This window comes from Carassius auratus, chromosome 22 (assembly GCF_003368295.1).
Source record: "Carassius auratus strain Wakin chromosome 22, ASM336829v1, whole genome shotgun sequence".
In the NCBI taxonomy this organism is placed as follows: domain Eukaryota; kingdom Metazoa; phylum Chordata; class Actinopteri; order Cypriniformes; family Cyprinidae; genus Carassius; species Carassius auratus.
Window position 1 is genome coordinate 8,715,309 of NC_039264.1, and position 27,336 is coordinate 8,742,644.

At 39.8% G+C, this 27,336-nt stretch overlaps 1 protein-coding gene across 2 annotated transcripts in view; it reads left to right on the plus strand.

Annotated features, from left to right (window-relative positions):
* cpamd8 (C3 and PZP like alpha-2-macroglobulin domain containing 8) overlaps window positions 1–27,336 on the plus strand; it is a 40,127-nt gene that overhangs the window by 7,922 nt on the left and 4,869 nt on the right. Inside the window, exons 10-41 of one of the 2 annotated variants that reach the window (XM_026197529.1) lie at window positions 32–140; window positions 633–860; window positions 967–1,137; window positions 2,295–2,423; window positions 2,505–2,700; window positions 3,208–3,383; window positions 3,503–3,652; window positions 3,731–3,889; window positions 3,981–4,123; window positions 4,228–4,290; window positions 4,688–4,916; window positions 6,183–6,336; window positions 7,200–7,339; window positions 7,913–7,964; window positions 8,094–8,392; window positions 11,234–11,459; window positions 11,578–11,754; window positions 11,892–11,973; window positions 14,664–14,820; window positions 15,108–15,182; window positions 16,222–16,387; window positions 16,472–16,558; window positions 16,635–16,771; window positions 17,559–17,714; window positions 17,975–18,037; window positions 18,719–18,966; window positions 19,068–19,155; window positions 22,758–22,832; window positions 23,012–23,117; window positions 23,934–24,044; window positions 25,079–25,291; window positions 27,122–27,196. In XM_026197529.1, the coding sequence (XP_026053314.1) occupies window positions 32–140; window positions 633–860; window positions 967–1,137; window positions 2,295–2,423; window positions 2,505–2,700; window positions 3,208–3,383; window positions 3,503–3,652; window positions 3,731–3,889; window positions 3,981–4,123; window positions 4,228–4,290; window positions 4,688–4,916; window positions 6,183–6,336; window positions 7,200–7,339; window positions 7,913–7,964; window positions 8,094–8,392; window positions 11,234–11,459; window positions 11,578–11,754; window positions 11,892–11,973; window positions 14,664–14,820; window positions 15,108–15,182; window positions 16,222–16,387; window positions 16,472–16,558; window positions 16,635–16,771; window positions 17,559–17,714; window positions 17,975–18,037; window positions 18,719–18,966; window positions 19,068–19,155; window positions 22,758–22,832; window positions 23,012–23,117; window positions 23,934–24,044; window positions 25,079–25,291; window positions 27,122–27,196 (4,640 nt within the window). Of the gene's footprint in view, window positions 1–31; window positions 141–632; window positions 861–966; window positions 1,138–2,294; window positions 2,424–2,504; window positions 2,701–3,207; window positions 3,384–3,502; window positions 3,653–3,730; window positions 3,890–3,980; window positions 4,124–4,227; window positions 4,291–4,684; window positions 4,917–6,182; window positions 6,337–7,199; window positions 7,340–7,912; window positions 7,965–8,093; window positions 8,393–11,233; window positions 11,460–11,577; window positions 11,755–11,891; window positions 11,974–14,663; window positions 14,821–15,107; window positions 15,183–16,221; window positions 16,388–16,471; window positions 16,559–16,634; window positions 16,772–17,558; window positions 17,715–17,974; window positions 18,038–18,718; window positions 18,967–19,067; window positions 19,156–22,757; window positions 22,833–23,011; window positions 23,118–23,933; window positions 24,045–25,078; window positions 25,292–27,121; window positions 27,197–27,336 lie in introns of both variants that reach the window. The other variant, XM_026197528.1, reaches the window with a different exon arrangement.

Genomic DNA, 27,336 nt, shown 5'->3' on the forward strand with positions numbered 1-27,336 from the left:
TCAATTTCTTACTCACCCTGCCTTTTTCCAGGTACACCTTTGGAAAGCCAGTGTCGGGCAAATTAACAGTTAATATGACAGTCAATGGCATAGGCTACTACAGACATGAAGTTGGCCACTCAGTGGTGAAATCAATGGAGGTGAGCGCATGATAAAATATTTCTTTGCTGAAAAGTCTTGCATATGTTCTGCTTTCATGCTGTTGAATCCACGAGGTTCCTTAACTTGCTCAACCAGTGAAACCTTTTTAGTTGAGAGAAGATTTGCAAGCATGGCTGCACTGGTCTGTCAGGACTCTATCCCAAATGCCAGCCTCACCCTTTGCGGTCCACCTTTAATTTCACACTTGTAACAACATGCAGACTGTTGAGTAGTAGTCCACTATAATGTCTAGACCAGTGCAAGCTCAGCAAAAGAAGCCGTTGGTTTCCACAGAGGTGTAGTCCATAGCCACTCCTTGTGGTCTGCATGGACAAAACTGCAAGTCCAAATAAAAAATTGCCAATTTGGACGGGGGAGATTGACCAGCAACCAATCAGTGTTAACCAACTAGTCAAAGTTGGGCTTTTTAGTCCTTGTAACATCAAAAGTAAGTAGCATTATCTGCAACAAGTTTTTTTTCTTCTACATAGATTAAAGGATCAGCCACTTTCAGGCTCTGCGTGAAGGACATGATGCCCCTAGAGGTTACAGACCATTTCCGAGGTGCAGTGAACATGTGGGTGACAGTGAGCAGCGTGGATGGCGGACAGCAGACCATGTTTGATGATTCAACGCCCGTCTACAAGCAGCTCATTGACATCAAGTATTCCAAAGATACTCGCAAGCAGTTCAAACCTGGTCTGCCCTACAAAGGGATGGTGAGAGGAGGATCAGTCTTCTGGTAGAAAACAGATGATGTTTCCTTTTATCCTTTCTACTAATCAATGCTAAATTAGAATGATCGTTTTTCATCACTGACCCCAGATTGAGGTGACCTATCCTGACGGGAGCCCAGCGGAAGGAGTACAAGTGCGGGTTAAGGCCGAACTTACCCCGAAGGACAACATCTACACCAGTGAGCTTGTCTCACGCAATGGCAAGGCCACTTTTGAGATCCCCTCCATCCCCACAGCTGCCCAGTATGTCTGGCTGGAGGTCAGTGGGAGGGATTTGGAGTTTTGTTGGATCCTACTTTTAGGGGTGGTGAAGGGTAGCCAACCTTCTTGCAGATTTGATGTGACATAAGCCCCTTTCACACTGCACGTTGTTCCGGAAAATTGCTGGAACATCGCAGGGTTAACTTCTGTGTGAACGCAAACACGTCCCGGGATTGATTCTGGGAGCGTTCAGTTAGTTCCAGACTTTCTGGGTTGATGCTGAGATTGTTCGCCAGCTTAAGTGAAAGTTAACATGCCTAGCGTTTTCGACTTGTACATTACACGTCACATCCTGATGTCACGTGTCTTTATGGGACCTTTACAGGTTGTGTGTGAAAGCACGCACATGTTCCGGGTAATCACTGGCAGTGTGAAAGGGGCAACATCTAGTGACCCCAGAACAATTGCCAGGACACATTACCCGTGTATTTTCCAGAATCGCAGTGTGAAAGGGGCTATGGACTGCTTTGTCTATCACCTTGGTACTTTTCTGTGCCTTTACCATGGTAGTTCCCTTGCTAGTTCCCTTGGTAGTTAATATTTGGGTGAACTATCCCTCTAAGAGCTTAGGTTAGTGGGTTCAATTCCTGAAAAGTTATAGTTGCATGAAGTAGTATCATTGTTCAGCAAGGCACATGACTCCCAGGTTGGTCAAGTATCATTGGGACGGTTCCTCTAATCAGGGGTGTCCAAACCTGTTCCTGGAGGGTAACTATCCTGTCGAGTTTAGCTCCAACCCCAACACATCTGAACCAGCTAATCAAGGTTGTAAGACTCAGTAGAAGAGTCCATGCAAATGTGTTTGATCTGCAGGACACTGGCCCTCCAGGAGCAGGATTGTATGCACTTGCTCTAATGTCATTTTCTCAGTAGAAGTTTTGATCTAATCCTGGATTTTATTGACCATGAATTTTGGTTTGTTTGATCATTGAGAATGACGTGTTTCGGGTAAACACTAAGGATCAAAATTTGCATCTGTGTAAATCTGAAGTTTGGTGCAATATGCTTTGTGAAATACAGGAATACAGTCTAATTGTTTTTGTATAGCTCTTCACCAATATTTTGATAGTAGTAGCACCGAAAAACAGTGCAAGTCACAGTACCTTCTATTTCTAACTTTCAGATTCAGTTCATTTTTTTTTTTTTTGCTTGCAGTCAAAAGTGACTGCCATTGATGGAAGGCCTGCAGGAGACCAGTATCTCCCCAACTATCTGTCCATCAGTAGCTGGTATTCTCCTAGCAAGTGCCACATCCAGCTCCTAAGTCCCAGTGCTCCTCTTGTGGTAAGAGACCCTGCCAATATAATTAGCGATCCTTGATAAGACAAACAAACTTTAATCGTGGAAGCACCTGTTTGTGCCTAGATTGGACAAGAAGCAGAGATCTCATTGAAGTCTACCTGTCCCTGTAACTTCACATTGCATTACGAGATCGCCTCTCGTGGGAATATCGTGCAGTCAGGTCAGAGACATGCCAATAGCTTGGCCCCCCGTGAAAAAAGAGCTACAGTCACCTTTGACGCAAACATTCACACCACCACAAAACCGCCTCGAGACACAGGTCAGTATAACTGCAATAACAGCAATATGCCTTTTTCAGTTTAGTGTCTTATGGGCACTTTTGGTCATAAAATATATTGTTTTTAAAATACACTTTTATCTTGCTATGGCTGATTTTACAGATACAAAAATGTATATCATAAATACAGTTAAATTATATTTTCACTTTTATTTTGCATACTGTGACAAATGGCAAACAATAAAAATATTTACCTTGATTTTCTTTGTTTTTGTCTTTAATCTAATGGTCTTTACTTACTACCTTAATGTTGTAATCTAGATAATTCATAAAACTGTAGTGGATTTGTTACTTTTATTCACATTTTTATTCTAATTCAACAATTTTGTGTACTGAGCATTGTTCTGAGAATAATATTTCTTATTTCATGACACAGTGTTTTGAAACATTAATTAAATAATGAAGCTCACCTTTAGCTCATAAAGGCACTATTCCTCTTTTTCCTCCCCATTTTTGTCCGTCCCATCTTTATGTCCTCTGTCTGCCCAGACTCTGGTGTGTCCTCTTCTCAGGCTGAAACAGACAGCTGCGTATCGGTTCTCCATTTCAACGTGACTCCCGCCATGGCCCCCCTCAGTCGCCTACTGGTCTACTATGTTCGGGAAAACGGAGAGGGGGTGACTGACAGTCTGCAACTTCCTGTGCAGCCCCGTTTAGAAAATGAGGTGGGTTAGGTTGAAGCTCACTGCTTCATAATCTGGTTTCTAATTTATTTAAGGCACAGTTCACCAAACAGTTCTTTAATTGTTCACACCTTCACCTTGTTACAAACTCTTGTCTTAAGGTCTCTGTGTCTTTGTCCTCAAACGAGTCGATGCCGGGCAATCCAGTCAGAATGAAGGTCCGAGCAGAGACTGGCTCATGCGTGTGTGTAGCTACTGTGGACAAAAGCATGTACCTTCTCAAACCAGGCTTCCAGCTCACTCCCGAGAAGGTCCGGTTCCCATATGAACCTTCAAACATGTCACCAATAGCTCAGTAATTGTCTTAACAGTTTCTTCTGGGATTGCAGGTGTTCAAGGAACTGTCTGAATTTGATGTATCTGATGCTTTTGGGGTACCCAAAGATGAGGGACATTTTTGGTGGCCCGGCTTGTCATCGCGAAGACGACGTTCCTCTGTGTTCCCGTGGCACTGGGACATCACTAAAGATGCCCGTTTTGCTTTTACTGTGAGAACATCACCGTCTCCCATTTTTTCAAAGAACACAAACCTCCAGTGTAGATATTAAAGGCTAATATGTTTATGTAACTGTGTTGTAGGAGACAGGGCTGGTGGTGATGACCGATTTGGTTGGTCTGAATCACAGGCAGAGTGGAGGGATGTACACGGACGAGGCCGTGCCCGCTTTTCAACCGCACACCTCTACATTAGTGGCAGCTATGCACTCCCGACCTGGGACACGGTACACATACACACAGTATCTGAAATTATAAAGGTTAATCTGACAGGGGGTTGTCTCTAAGCTCTGTAAGAGAGTCGTTTCTTATGTCAGTGTGTGTTTTTCAGGGCAGAGAACCGCAGGCGTACGTTCTTCCCAGAAACATGGATATGGCATTGCTTTAACGTCAGGTAGGAAAATTGTACTTAACTACAATTTTATAAATTTAAGATAAAAAAAATGTTTATTAAGCATTAAATTGATCAAAAGTGACAGCAAAGACTAAACGATTTATATTTGAAATAAATGCTGTTTACTTGAACTCTCTATTTAAAGTATCATGAAAAAAGACTCCTAATTGCACCATTGTTTCAACATTAATGATGATAAGAAATCTTTCTTGAGCAGCAAATCTGAATATTATGATCATGTGACACATGGAGTAAAAAAATGGCTAGTGAAAATACAGTTTTGCCATCATAGGAATATGTTATATGCTAAAATATATTCAGATAGAAAACAGTTTTAATCCAAAAAATTGCTTATGGGTGTGTATAATTTTGCAATTGTAACTGTGATTGACAGCAGTGTTACTGGAGAGGCTGAGTTACGTTTGGACGTCCCTGATACCATCACCACATGGGTGACGGAGGCTATCAGTCTGTCTGCTGAAAAGGGTCTGGGCTTGGCTCAGATCACAGAGCTGCGCACATTCAAGCCCTTCTTCATCGACTTCACCCTGCCATACAGCGTCGTCCGTGGTGAACAAACCAAAGTCCCACTGACAGTGTACAACTACCTTCCCACGTGTGCTGAGGTGTGTGCATGTGCTTTTACGCAGAATAATACATCAACATTTGTTACCATCTTAAAAGGGTCATGTTTTTTTTTTGTGTGTGTTATTGTTTTAGGTCCACTTAAAATGTTATCAAGATTTTTACATTAAAAAAAATCATAATTTAGATGCAAAAGGCTATTTTCTGAACTATTTTCTGTTTGAATAGACGTGGCGGATTGTAAAACTCAGAAGTGAACGCCCACTGCTATGACTGGCTTAAAGTTGTTTATGTTTGACAGTCTACATCTTTCAGAGATGGAAGTAATGAAAAACGTAATGAAAACAGTTACTCAGTTACATTTACAATATAGTTGGCACAGCATTGTCTTTTAGTATCAATCTTTCTGAAAATCTTGCATCGAATTGTGCCTTGTTTGTAAATGAATCCATGGTAAAACGTCAACAAAAGAGAAAGTTCTTACTGATGCGGTCTGGCATTTCATAAAAATAAAGCTCATAAATAAAATCTATCGTTTGGTTTATGCGTAGACCTGCGTTTCCCTCTCTCAATATTTACACTACATGCGTGATTCGGTGGGCGGGGCTAAACAGGCAGTGATGTAGAAGCAGGCGTTGATCTTCTGCGGAGGCCATGTTTAGCCGCACTATTACATAATACAATGGTATATTATAAAACCTGACATTTTAATAGATTGGCTGAATTATTAGCTATTTTTGGACTTACAATATAGTTTTGAATTCTGAAACAAGATGTTTTTATAGCTCAATGACCTCTTATATATCAGTGTTATCATAGAGAATTGGGGGAAAATAAATAACCAAACAAGACACCCTAGCTACCGCCAAGCAAACTTGGAACACCATAGTAGCTAAATAGCAATGCTTTAGCACCATGGGAATGGATTTTGCATGGACAAGCACCATTTACATGACTCTTGCATGTCTTTGACTACCATAGATGCTATGTAAACAATTTTTTTGCCTTCATATCGAGTGGACTAGAATGCTATTTAGTATAAGCTTTTTTTTTTTGACTTGAGGTATGTGCATAGAAAAGATTTGCGGCAGAGTTAGCGCTGAGGGGTTTTAGAGTTGAATCCTTGAGGAACGATGGCAGGCAATGAGATAGGCAGCATGGAAAATGTGCAATGCACCTCAAAAATTCCCCAGAATCCTTTAGGAGCCCTTGGGAGTTCATGCATTATAAGTTTGAAAATGCGGAGCGCATGTGTTTGTGTGATACGGAGAAACTCCATTATTTATTTTTACACTCATTCTCCTTAGGTCCATGTGAAAGTGTCAGTGCCCAAAGGGATCAAGTTTGTGGGTCACCCAGGAAAACACCATCTTACCCGGAAAAAGTGTGTGGCGCCTGGGGAGGCCACGCCCACTTATATAGTACTGCTCTTTTCTGATCTGATATCTGCCAACATCACAGGTTAGTGCATTGAATACTTAATCAGTAGGTAAACCAAATATTTCACAGAAGCAGTATTATAAATCATAAAAACCTGACGAGGTGCATCTTGGGATACTTTTTAAACCGTATTGAAGGAGTTAACCTGTATGCTGGACACTTGGATCACAATGTTTTTAGGATCATGAGAAACAAATTGAGTTGTCTGGTAGTTTATAAATCTTCTGCTTGCTTCATGTTTGACAAGAATTGTGTGTTTGTTCTCACTGTTGTTTACAGAATGATTATTACAACAAGACATTGCAAACATTCTTGGGAATATTAATCAATCATTATCGCATATTTTGACTCTTTGACTTGTTTCAGCCTGCAGTTTCTTAAATGTACTGCCATTCTGGCCTTAGCAAAGCACAGCAGCCAAATGAAACCCTTGTCATTGACTTATCTAATGATCCATGCTGGACAACAACGATGTTCTTTTTAAGCTACCAGACATGGAAAAGTACATAAGGGCATAGAAGTGGGGGCCTTTTCTATGCATCTCTGTGGCATGTCAATGAATTTGCAGGTCAGTGCTGGCCAATGGGCCCCCCATGGCTCTGTCCTAGTCCCCCCGGCTCCAAGTCCTTCCTTCTCACTACACACATACAAAGGGGCTTTGCTGGCAAGCAGCCATTCTGCTGCGAAGCCATGTGTGTATCCTATTATCCCCAGGCCATCAGGGTCTCGGAAGACATTACAGGGTTTGCTGCCAGAAGTCTCCCATGTGTGCACTTTTACATGTATACTTTTCCAAACACCAACTCTTCCCCACAATGCAAATAAATCATTTTCGGCGTCGGTCAGTTGTGATCTGTCATTTCTCATATTTGTTTCCATGGCAGCTCGCGCCGTGGCCTACAGTGAGCCAAGTTGCTGCTCCGATGGGCTGCAGTCCAACAAAGCAGGCAAAGTGGGTGAGGAACAGGAGGACCGGAGAAGCCCTGCGGGAATGGACTATGTGCGCAGGAGTGTACTGGTAGAGGTGGGAACCCTAGATCTTACTGTTGCTATATATTGTGTTGTAAACTGGTGTATTATGTAACTTAATCGTTTTTTAAAGTACCGGTTGATTGGCTGAGCACTGTATAGTAAGCACTGGGAATCAGTTGTTGCTGTGTTCCACACCAGAGGATGTGATTGCTACAAAGTTAAAGGAAAAGTTCACATCCATTTTTATTTTCTTTAGAAAATGACTGATCGTTTTACTAGGTAAGACCCTTATTAATCAACGGGTATCATGTAGAGCCCTTTGAAGCTGCATTGAAACTGCAATTTGGACCTTCGACCCGTTGGCCACCATTGAAGTCTACTATATGGAGAAAAATCCTGTAATGTTTTCCTCAGAAATCTTAATTTCTTTTTGACTGAAGTAATAAAGAAATGAACATCTTGGATGACATGGGAGTTAGTAAATTATCAGGATTTTTTTGTATTCTGGAAGTGAAGTAATCCTTTAAAAAATGTGTAGAGGAGTTGTGTGATTTGCCTGGAGAAAAGAGTGTGTTCTTTAGAATTTCGTTTGCTTAAACATCCCTTGTTCTTGCTTTTTCTATAGCCTGAAGGTTTACCTAGAGAGTACACATACAGCGTCTTTTTCTGTCCAAATGGTAAGGTCTTTCCTGTTGTTTAATAGTTCTCTAATTTGTTCATAATGATAGTAATAATTGCTAGTTTCACGTTAGAATCGAAAGAGTGTGGAGTTTATTCTCCAATATTTCTTCTTTGACATTTTGCAGAACGAATCCATATCTCCACACCCAACAAATATGAGTATCAATACGTCAAGAAGCCAGCGAAAGTCACGCACATACAAGTGGCCATCAAAAGTCATAACGACGCCCACATTGCCCTCTCGCCCAGTGCACATGACGGCACCGAAATGGTTGAAATTGTCTTGGGTGGGCGGCAAAACTCACGCTCCTGGATCTCACGGGGTAAGATGGGAGAGCCTGTAGCCAGTGCCCCGACGCCAGGAATCCTATCCTGGGATGAGTTCCGAAGCTTTTGGATCAGCTGGAGAGGAGGGGGAGTGCAGGTATGTTAGACTTGAAAACATTAGGAGATGCAGTTTTTGATTTGATAGCTAATGGTGCACACAAACAAGTTTGTTTGACTAGTGTGACCACTCCATACCATGCAGTTTGTTTAGCCATCCCTGGCTCTGTTGGAAGAGCTGGGCCAGCCAGAGCACAGTTCAGTTGGGCTTGGGTGTGGTAAACGTGTAGCGTGAGAAGGAACTTGATATATCTGCAGTATATTGTGAGAAAGAAAAGCCCCAAAGAGTCCCAAATGACTCAAAATGATAAACATTTACATTTAGTCATTTAGCAGCTGCTTTTATCCAAAGCGACTTACAAACGAATAACTTTAACCATAAAGTTGAGAAAACGATGGAATGCACTGTGAAGTTTCCAAGTTATGAAGTCAGGACTACAAGCTTGTTGCATTGAAATGATTTGTTGTCAGAAAGAATAAAATGTTATATTCCATTGGTTGATAACCATAAACTTTCACCGCGCTAGATAGTCAGCTTGCTCGCAATTCTGGAATTTTGGTTAAATACTTGCTTATTTAACTTTATTATGCATACAATATGCTTAAAATGATTGTTCATATATAAATAGGCACCACTTTAACGACAGGACAAAGTAATGTAGTTGTTGTTGTTTAAAAAAAACGAATAAAGAATAGCATTGACAGCAATTGTCCCCTCCCCATGTTTAAAGTTTATGGCCCGCCTAACTCGGATACTCGAGTATCAAATAAATCTCTGTGTTTCCCAGAAGTAAATACGACTTGAGACTTCGTTCATATCCAATGTTTAATTGGTAAACTAGTATTTATGATAATTCCAATAGCACTTGAAGGCAACATAAAGAGTGCTCCGGCCTGGAAAGTAAAGTGCAATGTGAGTGCAGGCCAGCGGTGGAGTGGGGAGGGGGCACAATCGCGTTAGGACTTGGTTCAAGGCAACCATGCCTAGTGTGAGTACACCCTAAAATATAGATGGCATTTCAGGATGGGAGTTTAGGTCAAAGTATAGGATGTAATCTGATTCATACAATTTTAAGACCACAAGTTAGATCTACATGATAAATCATTAAAAAATTGTGATCTCGATTCAAAAACCCACACAATCTTATTTCTAAATGACAATGATTCGTCTGTGTCTAATAAAACATTCACAAAGTCATATCAGAACATTCAAATCCGTGTTCGCACTGCCACTATCACAGAGAGAGCAGTTATCATGTTTGGATATGAAACCGCTTCACAAGCAGTCTTTTCAACCACACATTATTATCTTACAGTCATTAATATTACCGCAGATGTATTTGGATAATAGTTTATAGTTTGGATATAAATACTGATGTCTATGGTTGCGATTAAAATGGGAAATATCATCTTTTGAAAGCAATTTTCGCTTCAAATTGGTGCTTCAAATAACATTTGCGGATTACAATATTTATTACATTGTTTCACCAATAGGTGGTGATAGACGATTGTTACAATTTTTTTGTCATTGATTCATTCATTCAAGAGATTTATTTAAAAAATGCTGATTTTTTTTTTTAGCAACGGAACAAGTGAAGTATTTTTGAGTGAGTCATTGAGTCATTCACTCAAACATATTTTTAAAATCAATTAATTAAACATTTTCTAAATAGAATGGGGCAATACATTTTTTGTCTCTGCCTCTAGTAAATTACCGTATTTTTCGGACTATAAGTCGCACCTGAGAATCAGTCGCATCAGTCCAAAAATACGTCATGACGAGGAAAAAAACATATATAAGTCGCACTGGACAATAAGTCGCATTTATTTATAACCAAGAACCATGAGAAAACATTACCGTCTACAGCCACGAGAGGGCGCTATATGCAGCTTAGTGTAGACTACAGAAGAGCAGCATCTCTGGCAGCGTAGAGCGCCCTCTCGCAGATGTAGACAGTTTTCTGTTTTCTGTTAGTTTATTTCTCTCGGTTCATGTCTAATTCATTTAGATAAATAAGTCGCACCTGACAATAAGTCGCAGGACCAGCCAAACTATGAAAAAAAGTGCGACTTATCGTCCGGAAAATACGGTAGTTGTGTTAGTAATCGCTATGTTTAGTTTGTTGCTCCCCACTCTAATGATGTCATATTCTACTGGCTAATACCGTTGCAAAGACCCAGTGATTTATTATCATTGAGTAGCTCTCACTGGCACAGAATTATTCACATCCAGCACCTCTACTCTGTTGCACTGGTAAATTGCATATAGACGCGGCTAGATTTGTTTTGAAAGGGACCTATATTCATTGTTGGATGTTGAGTCATGTTCCATTGCACATGTCTAATATAATAACAAATCTTGATCATATAGGGAGACTGTCTATTAATGTGAGATTTCAAACTGGGTCTATGTAGGCTTAAGGTGATGTGGGTAGCTTTTGCCAAGACTTGGCAATTGTTTTTTATGAGCACCCTGTGCCTGTTAAATGCAGTATTCATCAAACTGCTTTTTGAGTAGAACTTAATTGGTTTCCATGTTGTTATTGAATTAAAGTGTGTCATGCTTGGTTTTACTCTGAATGAGTGCATGCCTATCTCCGCCATGTCATGCATGGATCAGTTCAGCATTTTCAAAGGGTGTTTCCGAAAAATAAATATTTGGAAAGAGGCCTTTATATATCAAATAAAAAACACCTTCACCGTGCTTCTCAGTTTCGATTCTTCACTGTATTTATCTGGTTTTCCAGATGGACCACTTGAAAAGTACCTAAAACTATTTAAAAACAATTTAAAAAAGACCAGACAAAATATCTTGGCCTAGCTGTATACCAGTTTATCACTATAGTCTGGTTTTATGGTTACATAATCTTTCTGGTGATAGGTGGGGCATGGCCTAGAGCCATCCAGCGAGACCCTGATTCTGCAGTGGGCTGGACCACTCCCTGCTCAGGTGCGGCATATTGGTTTCTCCACTGGCTGGGGTTCTGTTGGTGAGTTTAGGATCTGGCGCAAAGAAGATGCAGATGAGAACCACAATGAGGCCTTCACTCTGGGAGTCCCCCACAATGTGGTACCAGGCTCAGAGAGAGCCACCGCCGCCATGATTGGTGAGGATGAATTTCTAGTGTAGCCACTAGCCACCCAGCAGAACAAGCAACTAATTCACCTTAAAGTGTCTTTAATTTAGACATGCAGTTGCTATTGTGACAGTCTTTTGTGGCCCAGGTGATGTTATGGGGCCTACTCTCAAAAATCTCGACAAGCTCCTCAGACTCCCGTTTGGATGTGGGGAGCAGAACATGATCCACTTCGCTCCCAACGTCTTTGTTCTCAAGTACCTTCAGAAAACCCATCAGCTCAGCTCAGAGGTGGAGGCAGAGGCCACTGACTACCTACTGCAAGGTACAAGACAAGACATGTTTTCATTCTTAAATGTGTCGTCCTGATTATTAATCTTCTGAAGAATTATTTTAAAGTGATTGAAGGTCTGTATGAACGCACTGCAAACAATGCCTTGGGTCTTCTAATGTACCTGGCAGGTTATCAGAGGCAACTGACATACAAGAGGCAGGATGGTTCCTACAGTGCCTTTGGGGAGAGAGATTCCTCCGGAAGCATGTGGTAAGCCTCTACTGTGTGAAGTCTGTACATGCTGTGTCTGCTAAGAAGTTGGCTTTAATTACAATAGCGTAAACCATATTTTAGTTTCTAGTATGGCCTTTATTTAACCCCCCATCTCCAGTCAGAGAAAGGTGAACTTCACAAACATCCACGACACGTTTCATTATTTTTCAAATCTCTTCATATATTGACACACCCTTCTGCTCTGTTTGATTTATTATAGAAGCTAAACCTCATATTGAAAGCATGTGGTGTTTGTGTTCCCTAAGAAAACCCAAAGAAAAATGTTGTCCCCATGATATATATTTGTTTAGCACGAAAATATTTGAAATGATTCATTTATTTAAGCATGGTTGTCTGACTTTTAATAGAGCCATGGATTGTAAAATGCCAAACTGACTGTACCCTGGAGCCTTATTAACGAACTACTAATAAGCTCCCTGAATCCAGTCACTGGAGTACAGATTTATTGGTTGTTTTGGGGGATTTCTTCCCGTGGTTCAGAACAGCCATCATTAACTATGCCCTCTGTGAGGTCAACAGACCCCTACTCCCACTATATTGCCTTTTCCGCCACTGGACAGACTGGAGTTACAGGAAAATGAAGTTAGCCTTGGCTGTTGGAATCACAAAAAGTAGGGTGCATACTTAATCCCTGCCACCCCTCATTCCTGTATAAACTTGCATGACTACTCATTTTAACTAGTGATTAACCAGTCATCCTGAAAAGTAGTCAACTAGACGGCAGGCTAATGTTTATCTTGTCCTTGGTTTTTGCTGTTTCTGGAAAGTGCAATGCTACATTGGCAGAGAGAATGTGAGTGGAGAAAATGTTTGCACAGTTAAGCACAGGTGAGAAACAAGAATGAATTGAGAAACCTTGACACCACTAAGAATGCTGCATTGGGTAGTTGATGGGGAATTCCATTTTAAAGCTGCTAGGACATGGTCCAGTAGGTATGTCAAACCCTCTCCCAGATTGTACATTCGTCTGAGAATGCATAGAAGTCCGAAACAACCCTGCTTTTGTTTCTGGTCCAGTTTCAGCTATTAGCACTGATCATTTATTGCCAGGTGAACAGCAGCTCCAGAGCTGGGTTAATATGTCCCAGCTTGGGCTGAATGATAGGACAGGAAATTGTGGTTCCTAATGAAAAGATTGGCCATAATGGTGCAGCAAGTATTTAATGTCCCCATCAGCGCCTTGGTGCCCGAGTAATGCCAAGGCCTTCAAACCTAATCTTCTTCAGTGGAAAGAGCAGCTAATGTTCAAGAACACAGTGGAAACTTTTATTTATAAATGCCTGGAAGGTTGGTGCAGCTTTAGCAGAGTTTCGTAATGTGTGAGGATGCCTTCGAAAGTGGAGGAAAGATGTTTAGACCTTGGACCAGATCTGGCAACCCATCTTCTGGCATCACTCGCTGGCATCGGCATGTCTGGATCCAATGTGAGCCACATGCGGCAGTAATCTACCCTACACCCTCCAGCAATCCCACAAACTCCTGTAAAGTTGCTGCAGAATTTGTTTTCCTTTAGTTCACCTAAAACTAAAAAAGTAGATTCAAACCTGCTTGACATTCTTCTGTGAACCACTTTTTGTGAAATGTTAAATATATTGGGTTAAATATGATAGGGATCTAGGCTGCTGGGATCAACAACAAATGCTCTAGACGTGGAGGAAGAAACCCATATTAACACAATGCAGGTCCAATTCTGTTGTTGGGGTGCCTTAAAACCACATTGAAAAATTATATGCTTAAGGTTAGTAGCTCTTCACCTCAAGTTTATGCATGCTTGGAGTGGTTCACCACAGATGTTTTGGGATCATTTTAAGAGCCCTGTTTGCCTTGAGAGTCCTGGCGGAGGTTTCTAAGCATTCCAAAGCATTAGGTAAGGCGACTTCTTACAAGGGTTATATTGTGAGAAAGGCACCTTGCAACCCTCTGACTGAACGTCTTGTGCAAGCCAACCTAAGAGTCAGGGGTGTCCCCTTCACTTTGCTGCTCTTTATATCATCCAAACATTTACTAGAACCTTTCCCCTAAGTCAGGCAGCTAAAGTCTCTGATACATATTACTTAACATTATAAAAATTCCTGTAGGCTCAATTCTCCAGTCTTACTATCTCTCTTGGGGAACATAACATTCAAGGCCAGGCCTGCAAGGACTCTGTAGTGTTGCTTGGCTGTTTTTTTTGACATCCCTAAAGCACATGCAGCAAAAAAACTCCCTAATTGTTTTTTTATTGACCTTTTATTTTAAGTGAAGTCACTTGTATCATCATCTGGCCGCTTTGAGGAATGTCGTCATGACATGCCATGTCGCGGTTACAACAAATTAGCACATGGTTTGCATGTTTGTAGAGCCCTGGTACAGTTGACTCACAGAGGTGAAAGCATTTACAAGACAAAGTCACTCAGCATTTCCATTAGCTGTTTCTTACAACTGTCAAGGTCCATCCTCAATGGGAAGCCATACTTTGAATGCTGGAACATACTTGATTTGGCATTCTCCAAGAAAATCTACTTTGTTCGCAATCACACTATATTACGCAGCTTGACATCCAGGCAAGATTTTGCGTATGTTTGACAGACTTTCCAAGACTGATTTAAAATCCTTTACAAGTTGTCTATAATGGACTCACAGCATAAGACATCAGTGTTGGCATCTGTTACCTCTTGGTCCTCCAGGTTGACTGCATTCGTACTGAAATCATTTGCTCAATCACGTGGCTTCATCTTCATTGATCCTGAAGAACTACGTGCTGCCAAATCCTGGTTGATCACTCATCAAAAGGAGGAAGGATCATTCCCAGCAGTGGGTCGGATCCTCAATAAAGACCTGCAGGTACTTAAATGGAGACCTTCTTTTTGTTTAATACTGAGCAGTTTGGACTATCTCTGAAATTTGAGTGAGGTGGGTGAACTGGGAAAGCTCCATTTAATTTGTGATGGTTTAGACATAAGTTTCTACAATAAGGATAGCTTAGACCGAAAAAACGTTTACACTTGATCCTTTTCGAAGTCCTAGAAAAATCCTTAGCTTTACAAGTTCTGATCAAAGTATGGAAGAGGTTATAGAGGTGTTATTTCTCATCACCTTGATGAAAGTTGCTCTGTCCAATTCCTTTTAAGGGTGGGATTCATGGAAAGATCTCCTTGACTGCGTATGTGGTGGCAGCTCTTATGGAAACTGGGATTACAACCGAGGTGAGAGATCTACCACATCTTCCACATCTTGTTTATCCTGTGTCTCATTAAGCAGCGAAGTCTCTTTTCGCACAAATTTCTGGGATCCGTGTTAAGAGGGCATTCCTGTTTGTGAGATGATGGATGTTCTGGCAAAGAATCAACAGTATTTCTTTCAGCCTTGTGATAGGTAATCTAATATGGAAGCTTGCTGTCTAAATCTAAAGATTTATGATAAGAACATGCAGAGACAATGGAATTCTTTTGAAATCTTCACCCTGCCTACATTCCTTGCTTCAAACTTAAGAGATTTGACAATGCTATTAAAACCACATGAAGACCAAGTCACGATTCTATACATTGGCCAGCTAATGCATGCAGTACATTGCCATTAAAAGTGCATAATTAGGGCTGTCAAAGTTAACATGTTTATTAAAGTATTTTTGGTTTGATATTATAAGTGATTGGAGTTAGACTTAAAGCTGATCTTGATTTAAATAACTGAACTGTTTGACAGCCCTAAAATGAATAGGTTCAGTCATTTGTACAATCTGTGATTTCATTAACAAAACAGCACCCACTAATTCCCGCTAAACCTAGCTTGGTTAAGTCTTGCCCACCTGCTCTCTGATGTGTCACTTTGGTAATGTGTAGCATTGCAGGCTTCAGAATACAGGCAAAATGAGTCACTTCAAAGATTCACTACTTTCACTCTCAAATCGACTTGATGAAAAGAATACCAGTCAGATTAGCGTGCATGGCTGCTCAGGGCTAGCGTCCAGGTTCCATGAGAAAAAGGACATATGGTACAGATAAAAGTCAGTCCGTTGATGCTAAACAGATGAAAGATCATTAGGGAGGTTGTATGTTTCTTAGGAAGGAAAAGCTGAAGGATTGGAATGGATTGATAGTGAAGGTATTTGAACTTTAGCACAAGAAACACCTGCTAGCTGTGTAAAAGCTTACATGCTACACGTTAGCAACACCTTAGAAGTAGGTTCGAATACATTTATTAAACAATTAATTCTCCTTATTCTGCTCTGAATGTTTTTATATTCAGGAGGAGAAGGTTGCTGTGGCTAAAGCTAAAGCGTTTTTGGAGAGCAACACATACTCTGCTGATGACCCATATACTACTGCACTGTCCGCGTATGCACTTACATTACTCCGTAGTCCCTATGCTCCATTGGCTCTGCGGCGACTTAACCACATGGCCATCACCCAAGGTACTTTTATTAGCGTGTATTAAAATACAGTTGTTGGTTGAGCTTAGCATGTTCTTGATCCCAAATGTTCAACTGTCTTTGCAGATGGCTTCACTCATTGGAGTCTTACTGGCAGCACTGCAACTGATGAAGACACGTTCATGGGCTTCAGCGATGGCCTCTCCCAATCAGGTATCCATCAATCATCAATCAGTTAGTCAACTTGCCAACGATATTCAATCTATTAAACTTTTTTCTGCTTTATTAGTTGTTTCGGCTGAAGTTGAGATGACCGCTTATGGTTTACTCACCTACACACTCCTTGGTGATGTGGCATCGGCTCTACCTGTAGTTAAATGGTTGTCGCAACAAAGGAATGCCCTTGGTGGTTTTTCCTCAACTCAGGTGACAAATCTGTGTTACGTTCTTCAGTCCTTGATTTATTGTGAATATAAGATTCATGTTATACTTGTATACTATATTTACTTAATGTAATGAAGAATGCAAATTTTCTGTCTGCCCCACACACAACATATTACATTTGCTAAGAATCAAAAATCCTGTTTCCCACCATTTCCCAGATTCAATATGTGAGCCTTTTTTTTTTTTTTTTTTGGAGCTTGCATGCTGCCCTGGGGTGCGTTTCCCAAAACCATTGTTGCTAACCTGTTAGCAACTTAGTTGGTTAGCAATGGGAAATTACAATGTAACCAACAAAGTTGATAACTTCGTTAGCAACTATGGTTTTGGGAAACGCACCCCTGGTGACTTCATGTGGCTCTGCAAGTCTTGGAAATTATGAAAATAAATCTTGCAATTATTGGATGGATGGACTTCAAATCAGTAGGGGTTGGGGCATCAAGAGAAACTAGCTGTTTTATGGATGGCAACTGTAATATTATTGCTGAAATCTTATGAGTAATTCATTACACTACTAGTTACTGCACAAAGTAAAATTACTACTCTGACTAGTTACTAACACTGACGATCATTGGGATAACGCAGCTTCATACAGCAACGGACTGCTTTTGTACTGCTTAAAAAGTGGAAAGTGGACGACAACAAAAAATCATACATTAAAAATACATGCGACTGCTCTATTGTTAAAAATAAGGTGGATACAGTAAGTAGAGTACATTAGATAAAGCATAGGCTAAAAGTTATTTTCTTCTGTATTTTTTTTTTAAAACAGGATACTTGTGTGGCATTGCAAGCCTTGTCTGAATATGCCATCCTGTCATACGTGGGTGGGGTCAATCTCACCATATCTCTGGCTTCCACTAATCTGGATTTCCAAGAAACATTTGAGCTCCAGTGGGACAATAAGAAGATTCTGCAAAAAGCCGTGGTAAAATAGCAAATCACCCACTAATGCTATTGACATTTTTACATTCTACTGTCGGAGAGGTATTTTCAGTGAGGGCCTGAACTTGATACGCCCCTCCTTTCAGCATCTGCTTGGCACATCACTCCATCTTGTGATTAGCAGTGTCAGTTTAAATGCGTGTAATTTGGATGTTGGACGGGGGCCAGGCGGTTAATGTATTTGCTTATACTTGCACAGTTAATCTGATTGATAAGTCTTGCATTCTCTCGCGCTTTGTTCAGATACCCAGCATTCCAACAGGACTGTTTGTCAGCGCTAAAGGAGAAGGCTGCTGTCTAATGCAGGTACTATTGGTTTCTGGCAAACATAATCCCACATTCTCTCCATGGATAAACAATTGTACTCTTCCTCCTCCTCCTCCTCCTCATCTAGAGGCGAATCCCTCTTTGGACAGCCAGCTCTCTTTCCAGGGGAAATTCAGTACTAATGTTCACATTCTTGCCTTTAGAATGGAAAGATCTGGTAAAACTTAAGCAATTTTGTGCCAGGGGTATGTTCTTTCTCCTGTAATCTACCCCCTAGATAGGATGGTCTAGTGTAATTTTTTTGGGTAAGATGTCCCTCAGAAACAATAGACCCATTCTGAGCCACGAAAACAACCAGAACCATGTCAGCACCTTGACCTAGAACGTTCTGTTCATTGGTTGTTTGGAGAAAGAAATGCAAATTTTAAGAATCTTGCATCTTTGCGCAAACACATCGTTTTTAACAAAACCCCTTACACCAAATACTACATTTTGCCATGTAATTAGCATGATTTGTGCATAAGGACATAAATCAAAACTTACATTTTTATGTGACAAGTGGTACTGTTTACTCCTGGTAGGCAATTAAATGGACAAAAAAAATCTGTTTAATATTTATTTATTTGTATCTGCTTTAATATTTCTTTGTAATAGGGTACTAGATAAAGCCATGGTGCTCTGACCTCAAAGTATCAATTATGTCCTTCTCTCCATCTTTAGATTGATGTATCCTACAATGTTCCTGATCCGGTGGCTAAGCCTGCCTTTCAGCTTAAAATCGATCTCAAGGAACCCAGACAGGAACATCACATCCAGCCATCGTCACGACACATGTCTCCTCGGTCCCGTTCTCGTGCTGATAATCGATCAGAGCTGAGCCGCAAACGAAGAGCTCCTGTAGATGATGAAGACCCTGCGGCCCACCAAGACCACCTGGACTACCGCGTTACTTTAGAGGTTTGCACCAGGTAACAACATCATCAAAAGGATTTGATGCATTTTTAGGCGTAATTCACTTGATCTTGTTTGATATGAATGAATAACTCTAACTCCAAATGTACCTCCTCAGGTGGCTGCATGCTGGCTCATCCAATATGGCTGTCTTAGAAGTCCCTCTTTTGTCTGGCTTCCGTGCAGATATCGAGAGTTTGGAGAGGGTGAGATTGCCCTTTTTTGTGTATTCTCTCTCTCCTAGAACTTGCCATTGTTTGCACCATTCACAGTTTACAACATTCAAAGTAGACACAAGATTGACAAGGTGTCTCTATAATAGGCCAGTGCATCTCTCTCGCTCGTTCCTTGTCTACTTCTCAGCATGTGTCCTCTTGGCAGATGAACAGAGTTTACATCTGGAGGCCATTTCAAAGGAGGCAATATGATGTGGAATTTATCAGTCTCTTCACTCTCTCACGAACACACACATAAACATAAACACACACAGAACACTCAACACTCGTTCTTATTTTTATTGTGTCAAATAAAATAAAAACATGAAATTATATATGAAATACATTTTATATAATATATCAGGGGCGTTTCCTCCAAGGAGACAAGGGAGGCTGTGTCTATTCAAAATATTGGGTGAGAATTAAACAGCGCAAATATTACAAAATATAGCATTAAAAGGTATCTAAATGTCCAACAGCGACACCTAAGTTACAGCAGGAGTCCGTGTCTCTCTTGTCTCCCATGAGCCCACAGAGTTTTAACAGACCCCCTGAAGCATGCCGTGAGTTTGTTGGGGGGGTAAATGAGAATGAATGGGATAAAGTCATGTGAGAGGAGGAAGTGCTTTCATTGTGATGTGACTGGACATGACTGGTTATGCTCGGCTGTGATTGGTTCATGTGATAAATCCCGCCTCTTGTGTTTATGCTTGTTCCACATTCACAATTCAGTCTGAATTAATAATATAATGGCATTAATGGGGAAAAAAAGTAAACAACTCATCAACTTGGATATAACCACTTTGTTACATCAAAATAAGACTTGAGATGGCATAAAAACATGATCTGTGGGAGTTTTTAGTGAGTAATCAGCTTGGTGAAATTGAAAGTAAATCTCCACTTCTGTGACCTGTATTTACCGATCTTTGATGACTGATGATCCATAAAATTCAAAAATAGCTGAAAGTGTAAAGAAACCATTAAAAAGAATAGCTGAACATAAGTTCACAAATAAAATGTATTGTTTAAAATATTATTGCCTTGAGTTATTATTTTGGAATAAATGTAAAGGCCGGGACACACCAAGCAAGCAACGGTCAGGTTAGTTTGTTTGGTGTGTTTCATTAGTTGGCTCTCGTCAAACTCACATCGGCAGCAGTTTGCCCGATTCAACATGTTGAAAAGGTGTCGGGACTGTCTGCGCAAGTGAGAGCTCTGCTTGGATGTTCAGTTTAGTAAACAAGTCTTTAAGAATTAAAGCGAAAGTGATGAAAACAAGCATGTAAATGAAGTCGGTACAGACAGAAGGCTGTTTAAATGTTGCGTAATCTTTCCCAATAATGCGCAATTGTTTTCTTAACAATATGAGACACTTGATTAAAGTCATCAACATTACTAATATTCAAAATGTTAAGCAAGCGCTGCTTTGTTTATGTTTCGCATATCTATGTTCTCAAATATCTTTGTTTCGGTTTCTCCTTTTGAATGGTGAATATATATATATATATATATATATATATATATATATATATACTGTACTATTGATAACCTTTGATGTATACAGTTAATTCCTCTCACACATGCGCAGAACGCACATGTTAGTTTGCCGTCTGTTGTAGTCTCTGTGGTGTGTTCGAGCGCAGCTTTTTGGTCCAATCACTGCCGACGTGAGTCAACAACACCGTCAGCTTTCGTAGCCGCTAGTTCTTTCAAGTCGGCTTGGTGTGTCTCAGCCTTAAAATGTTTTTAAAAAACTAACTTGATGAGATTCACACTTAGCCTTAACTCTTTCCTCGCCAGCATAAAAAAAAAGTTGCCAGCCACCGCCAGCGATTTTGATTATTTTCACTAAAATTTGATGAACCACAGTATACTTTACTGTATGAATATTTGAGTATGTAATAGGGGTGTAACGGTTCGTGTATTCGTACCGGACTGTTTCGGTACAGGGCTTTCGGTATGGTGCACGTCTGTTTCAAATGAACGAATGCAATATTTTGTACGCGGAACAGAAGTACATTTTCGTGTTTCCATACGAACATATTAAGTTCTGATAGTGTAAGTTATGTTTATTTAAACAAGAACATGTGACTGGGACATGGATTAACATTTGACTTACAATTCTTAAAAATGTGGAGTTTGCCTCCTCATTTCAGAACACCACCACACACCACATACGTGACCTAATTCTCAAGAGGTCAAGCAGCTCTAGTTGGGCTTACAGACCATCCAGAGGCCCATAATGTCCACAACAGTGGCCTGTAACAGGAAATGCTTATGGGGGTATGGGGCAATTAACCCCACCTCCCCCTCCAGCTGGGGGTATGTGGATAAATGGAGTTTGGTTTAGGTCACCTTCGCTGTCCCCAGTCAACTGATTGTCCCTCATTAGTCATGTTATAGGTCCCAGGCCTCATGTCCTCCACGCTAGTAAACGTACGCTATCACGGGAGCTGTATAACGTGAACCGACTCCGAAGCTCACCGTGGTGGAATATGTCTCATTAGCGCCATTAGCTAGTAACGAGCTGGCTTTACACAGCCACCTCTGGCTGGCTCCATGTTTATTGCTCGACCCCGGCTGTTCACATTCCTTGTTTCGCTATGGGAAGCGAGATTGCTTACACCGTCATGTCTCATTGTTTTAATTTATAGTAAGGGGGAGGACATGCTTGGAAGATTGTTTGCTTCTCATATATTCCACAGTGAAAATCAATATTTTTTACAACGAACGGTGAAGTCAACAGTGTTGTTTATGTATAAGGCTATAAATGTCTAATTACAACAACAATCTTTGGTCCCTAAGGCAGCAAGATTCCTTTTTTAGACTTTTTATTTTGGCAACGCTAACAAGCAAGGCGTTTTTTCCTGAAATCATGCTCTTTGCTGTGGCTTTTGGACAAATCAAATCACTCTTGGTCATTTATTTGGGGCTGCAGTCATACTGTGTATGTTTGTGTGTGTTTATGTTCGAATGTGTCCTTGTGGCGCCAGCTCACACTGGGCCTCTCATAAACTGTGTCCGAGCACTCACCACCTTTCTCTTTCACACACACACACACAAATAGGATGTTAGGGTGCTAAACAGACCCTGATTAAAAATATCTTCAAACACCTCATGGAAGGAAGTGTACTGAGTGTATGACATGAGCAAAAGTTTGAGCAGTTCAATTTCATGAAATGTGCAGTGAATTAAATTGTTCATTGGCAGGCTAGTTGAATTGTTGTGACAGCTAGCAGGTTTGAAAAGTCAGATATACAGTACGAAGGTGAAGAGAAATTCCTGCATTAGTCAAGTGTAGCAGTCAAATGTTTACTTGTATACAACTGTTACCTACATAGAAAGTGACTTTCCTTTAACTTGCATTTCTCCCTTCAACAGAGTTAGCTAAATGCTAAATGAAAAATCTTGGTTTAGACCCAAAACGTACCTGGCTAACCAAATTAGCCACATAAAAAAAATGGTTCACGTGTGTTTTGTGCTTGTACTAAAATATAAAACCATTAATTAAATTATATATGAGCTTATTTTAGCATTTAAGTTGCATTGTTCACAGTGCTAAATAATCCTCTTTGTAATCATTCTGTTCCCAGCTGTTGATGGATAAGCGAGTGGGGCTGAAGAGATATGAAGTAGACGGACGAAAGGTTCACTTCTACTTTGACGAGGTGAGTTAATGTCACATTACTACAGCTATGTGTAGCCCTAGCAGCACTTTTACATAACATGGGAGCTGTACCTTAAAATACTTGAGGTTAAGATCTCCTATATCTCCAGGTGTTCTGTCAGGGGAGTGTATTAAGGATTTGTCATTGTAAAGTCCGCTGGGATCTTGTCTTTTCCACAGATCCCAAGTCAGTGTATGACATGTGTGGCCTTCAATGCTGTGAGGGAGTATATTGTTGGCAAAACAGCTCCAGTGCCAGTGAAAGTCTATGACTATTATGAACCAGGTGAGTCTGGACCATCCTACTCCATATAAAAGACAATTGTGGTGGCAGCATACTACAGCAGTATTGGTTTTGGTGGTACTCTGGTATATGAATATGGTAATCTTTCAGTACCATGATACCATAGCATTTACATGGTATTTCAAATAATAACAGGGTATTATCATGGTATCATCACCAAGAAGGCAATAAAACCTTGGTTGCTTTATAAGTTGAGTCAGAAATACCTTGATTACAAGCTCCCAGCCCATGAATGACTAAACAAAGCTGTATGTACAATTGGAGAAACTCTGAATTTTAGATATGTGTGTATGAATGTCCTTATGGTGAGTTTAAAACATAGTGGAAGGTAAGTTTGTTGTATTTGGTAATGAATAATTTCACAAAATATTATTTTAATTGATTATAGTTCTGTTTGGGCTACTGCAGTGTTATTTTTCCAATTTCCGAATTTAACATTGTAATAACTCTTTAGTACAAGCTTTCCAGGAACACTTGAAGGCAGCATAATATAACCAGTTCTTTTATTTGAATAATCCAGTGAAAAAAAATACTTGGACAACACATTTTTCTGTTGAGATTACGGATTACACTTAACAACCTACAAGTAGTGTACCAGTGTGGTTCGGTTTGTGAGCAAATGACTCTTATGAACAATGATTCTTTTCTGAATCAAAAAAGAGCCTCACAAATTCTGAATTTTCATAAAGTTATAACTTTTAGTTTTATCCAATCTTTGTGTTTTTTGAATCACATTAATTTTGCACAAGACAATTTTACTGATTTTTTGTGTGTGTGTGTGTGTGTGTGTGTATACAGCATTTGAAGCCACTCGTTTCTACAACGTGAGCGAGAGCAGTCCACTAGCACGAGAACTATGTGACGGCACCACATGCAATGAAGTGGAAAGCTCCAGCAATCACTGGACAGGTCAGTATTAGGTATCATTTCAACCGGTTAACCGTTAACTGACACTAAGAACTTTGACCGATTAATACAATCAGTTAAATGGTTTAAAGTCATTTAATTAAAAAATAATTTCTTCAGTAATTTATTAAATATTTAAAAAAATCTGCCGCATGGTTAAAATATGCTATGCATATCATATAATATTGCGTTTTTGAGAGAGAAAAAAACACCAAGAAATCACTCCACATATTCAGATTTTTAGCAGCTACTGAACTGGGTGTCCACTTTTTGGAACAAAAAGGTCGCAGATTGTATTATTTGATTAAAAAATGACACTTCGAAACGTTCACAAACATTATAAACATAGCTATGCTATGCTATTTTTGTTCCCCTCACTCCACAACAACAGTATTCAGAGGAGAACAAGAATGAAAAATATAGGCTATAAAATGACAAGCCAAAACTAATTAATTTAGTCTAAGGTGAAACTGAAACCTACATTTGATCTCTTATTTGACACAAATCCAAATGCTTCCATATTCGTGATGTATTTGAATGACAAATTATTTATCATGTAGTTCACTCGTGTTCCAATATCCACGTAAAACAAAATGTTTTTGGTAAAAAATCACGGCTGTATGGAGATAACGCTTAACAACACAGATTGTACTACATATTTAACATGAGCAGTGTGTTTATTTCTATATGTTTGGCTGACTGTATTTCATCATGGTAATGAACAGGTTGCATTTTCAAGTTAAAAATTATTAACTGTGTGTGGGTGCAGCCAAGGCGCAATCACTTAAATTGTTTTTTCCAATTGAACAGTTGAAACTACTACTCCTTCTAGTCATACAGATAATCGACACTGTAAAATGTTTGGTTGTATTTATGTACATTCACAATAAAAATAAATCTTGTGCTTTTGTAAAATTAAGAAAAATAGGATGCCGCTTTCTGCCGTCTCGGTTTCCTTTCGCGCATCCAATATATATATATATACTTCTAATTTCAAATACTTCATATTTAATGACCCATTCACTCTCCCACTCAAGGCTTTGTGCAAGGTGGCCAGTGCAACAACATTTTTGATTGTCCAGAAGAAGAACACTACGAGCGATGTACGTGTTATCGTGACTGTGGCTATGATGGCGAGCCCGTGTGTGGTTCTGATGGCCAAATCTACCAAAACCAGTGCCAGATGGAGGTGTCCGCCTGCAGGAATGGCACACGGATCGAGCAGATGCCCTTCAGCCACTGCCCACAGAGTAAGTTCTACGACCTCCCTGCATATTTATGGCCTAGACATGTAGACAAAATCCTCTTTTTTACACAATTTAAGGACCCAAGCTTTGTAAACCTATACCTAGTTTTTGCCAATATTTTTGCCATGTGATCTTGAACCAGGTGCTACCCTTCCTAGACACTTTAGGATGAAGTCATGCTCCTTGCATAATTAGAGACACGTTTTTTCCGTCCTTTTAAGAAGTTAATGCGTAGGACTTTTGGATAAACACAGGCATGAACATGTGAAGAAGACTGCAGATGTTTCAGCCAAACACATCTCCAACCTAAATCACCGTAATGCGTTTCAGAGCTTTCATAGGGTTGTTTTGGTCTGTTGATGAGATTCATATCTTGCCACTTGACATCCGGTTGATGTTTTTTTTTTCATATCACAGGCAAGATTAAAGCCTCATCCACTTTGTGCATCAAAGAGAATCAAAGTGTTTTCAGTACTTTGCAATTATCCGTGTCCAGACAAGCCCTTATTCAAAGAATCAAACCCCTGTTTTTGCTACCAAGAAAGACTGAGGTGTGTGTACCTGCTCTGGTAGGAACATCTGTTCAGGTGCTGCAGTTGCAGATGATATAAACACATGCATACGGTCATACACAAACCAGTATATGGTGTATTACAGGGCTCCCCAAATGACAGAGTGCTTTTGTCCGGGGCCCTTTGACAGAGAAAAGAAAGAGGGAGGCAGAGGGTTAGAAAAATCCTTTCACATTCCTTTCCAACGAGTGGACCAACAACAAAGGGGCTTTCTTGTTTTACAGAGGACCAACATCGGGAGGGGGACACAAAAATGGTTATGCGGGACACCAGTGCCAATATGGTAGAGCGCAGTAGCATTTTTAAGGCTGAATAATTATTTTATTTGCAGGTGCACTTATTTAAATGAAGAATTGTATTTGGAATGCCATGCAATGCAGGTTCAATGCATATATCATAATTAACAAGCAGATTTGGTTTTAGTCTGCTGGTACAGCTATATATTTACAGTGATTTTTCGGTAACATTGTGAATGTTGTGATTATTTTAATTGTTTCATTTTTAATTTTTGCATCAAGTTTCCTAGAGATTAATTTCAGAATTGTTTGGCAGTGCGATTGATTTCTCTAAATCAGTTAAGATTGTTTCAAATAGTTCAAAACTCATCAGCAATTTCTATTTTGCATCATTAAAAAAAGTTTATAAAAATTATATATATTTTGATATCAGGTTTTGTAAAGATACATTTGTCAGTTTAAAGTGTCAATAGATTTAGTTCAGGATCATTGGTGCTCTTTCTAAAAATTCAGAAGCAAAAATTTTGCTGCTTAATAGTGTGATTCATTTAGTGAATCAGTTAAAATAGTTTGTTTCAAAGGATCAATTAACAAACCTTCAGTGTTTTTAGTTTTTTTTTTGTGCATCACTCAAGAATTTTCAAATAAGCTTCCATCACATTTTTCTCATACTAAAATGTTTTAGTAAGACTATAAATAGGTAAATATTGATTTGTATTACCATGTGTTGTAAATTGGCCCATGTAACTAAATATATTTAGTGAAAGCATTGTGGAAATGGCTGAAACAATGGCTGTTTTGAATAATGTCTCATAGCAATAGATGACAAAATATCATATATATATATATATATATATATATATATATAAAATATCATCTGGTATCAAAAGTTCAAACAAATGATATTAGAGTTGGAACTGGAAGCCAGATATGAAACACTGAGCAACCAGTGTATCTGTTTCCTAGGTAAAGTACTGCATTGAACTTTAATTTGACCTGTTTATGTGTGCATTGTCATCCTACAGTGGAGGTGGCCGTAGAAGAGCGAGAACATGGTACAGGAGAAGAACCAGAACAAGAACCTATACTTATTCCTGCAGGTATCATCTTCTCCCCTCTTCTACTTTTCTTTGAACACATCTGCATCAGTGCCCTGCAGGTGTGAGCGTGTGCCACACATGGGCAGGTGTTGAAGAGTTCAGCGATCAGATGCTACATGCATAGAAGCTTATGCGTGCAC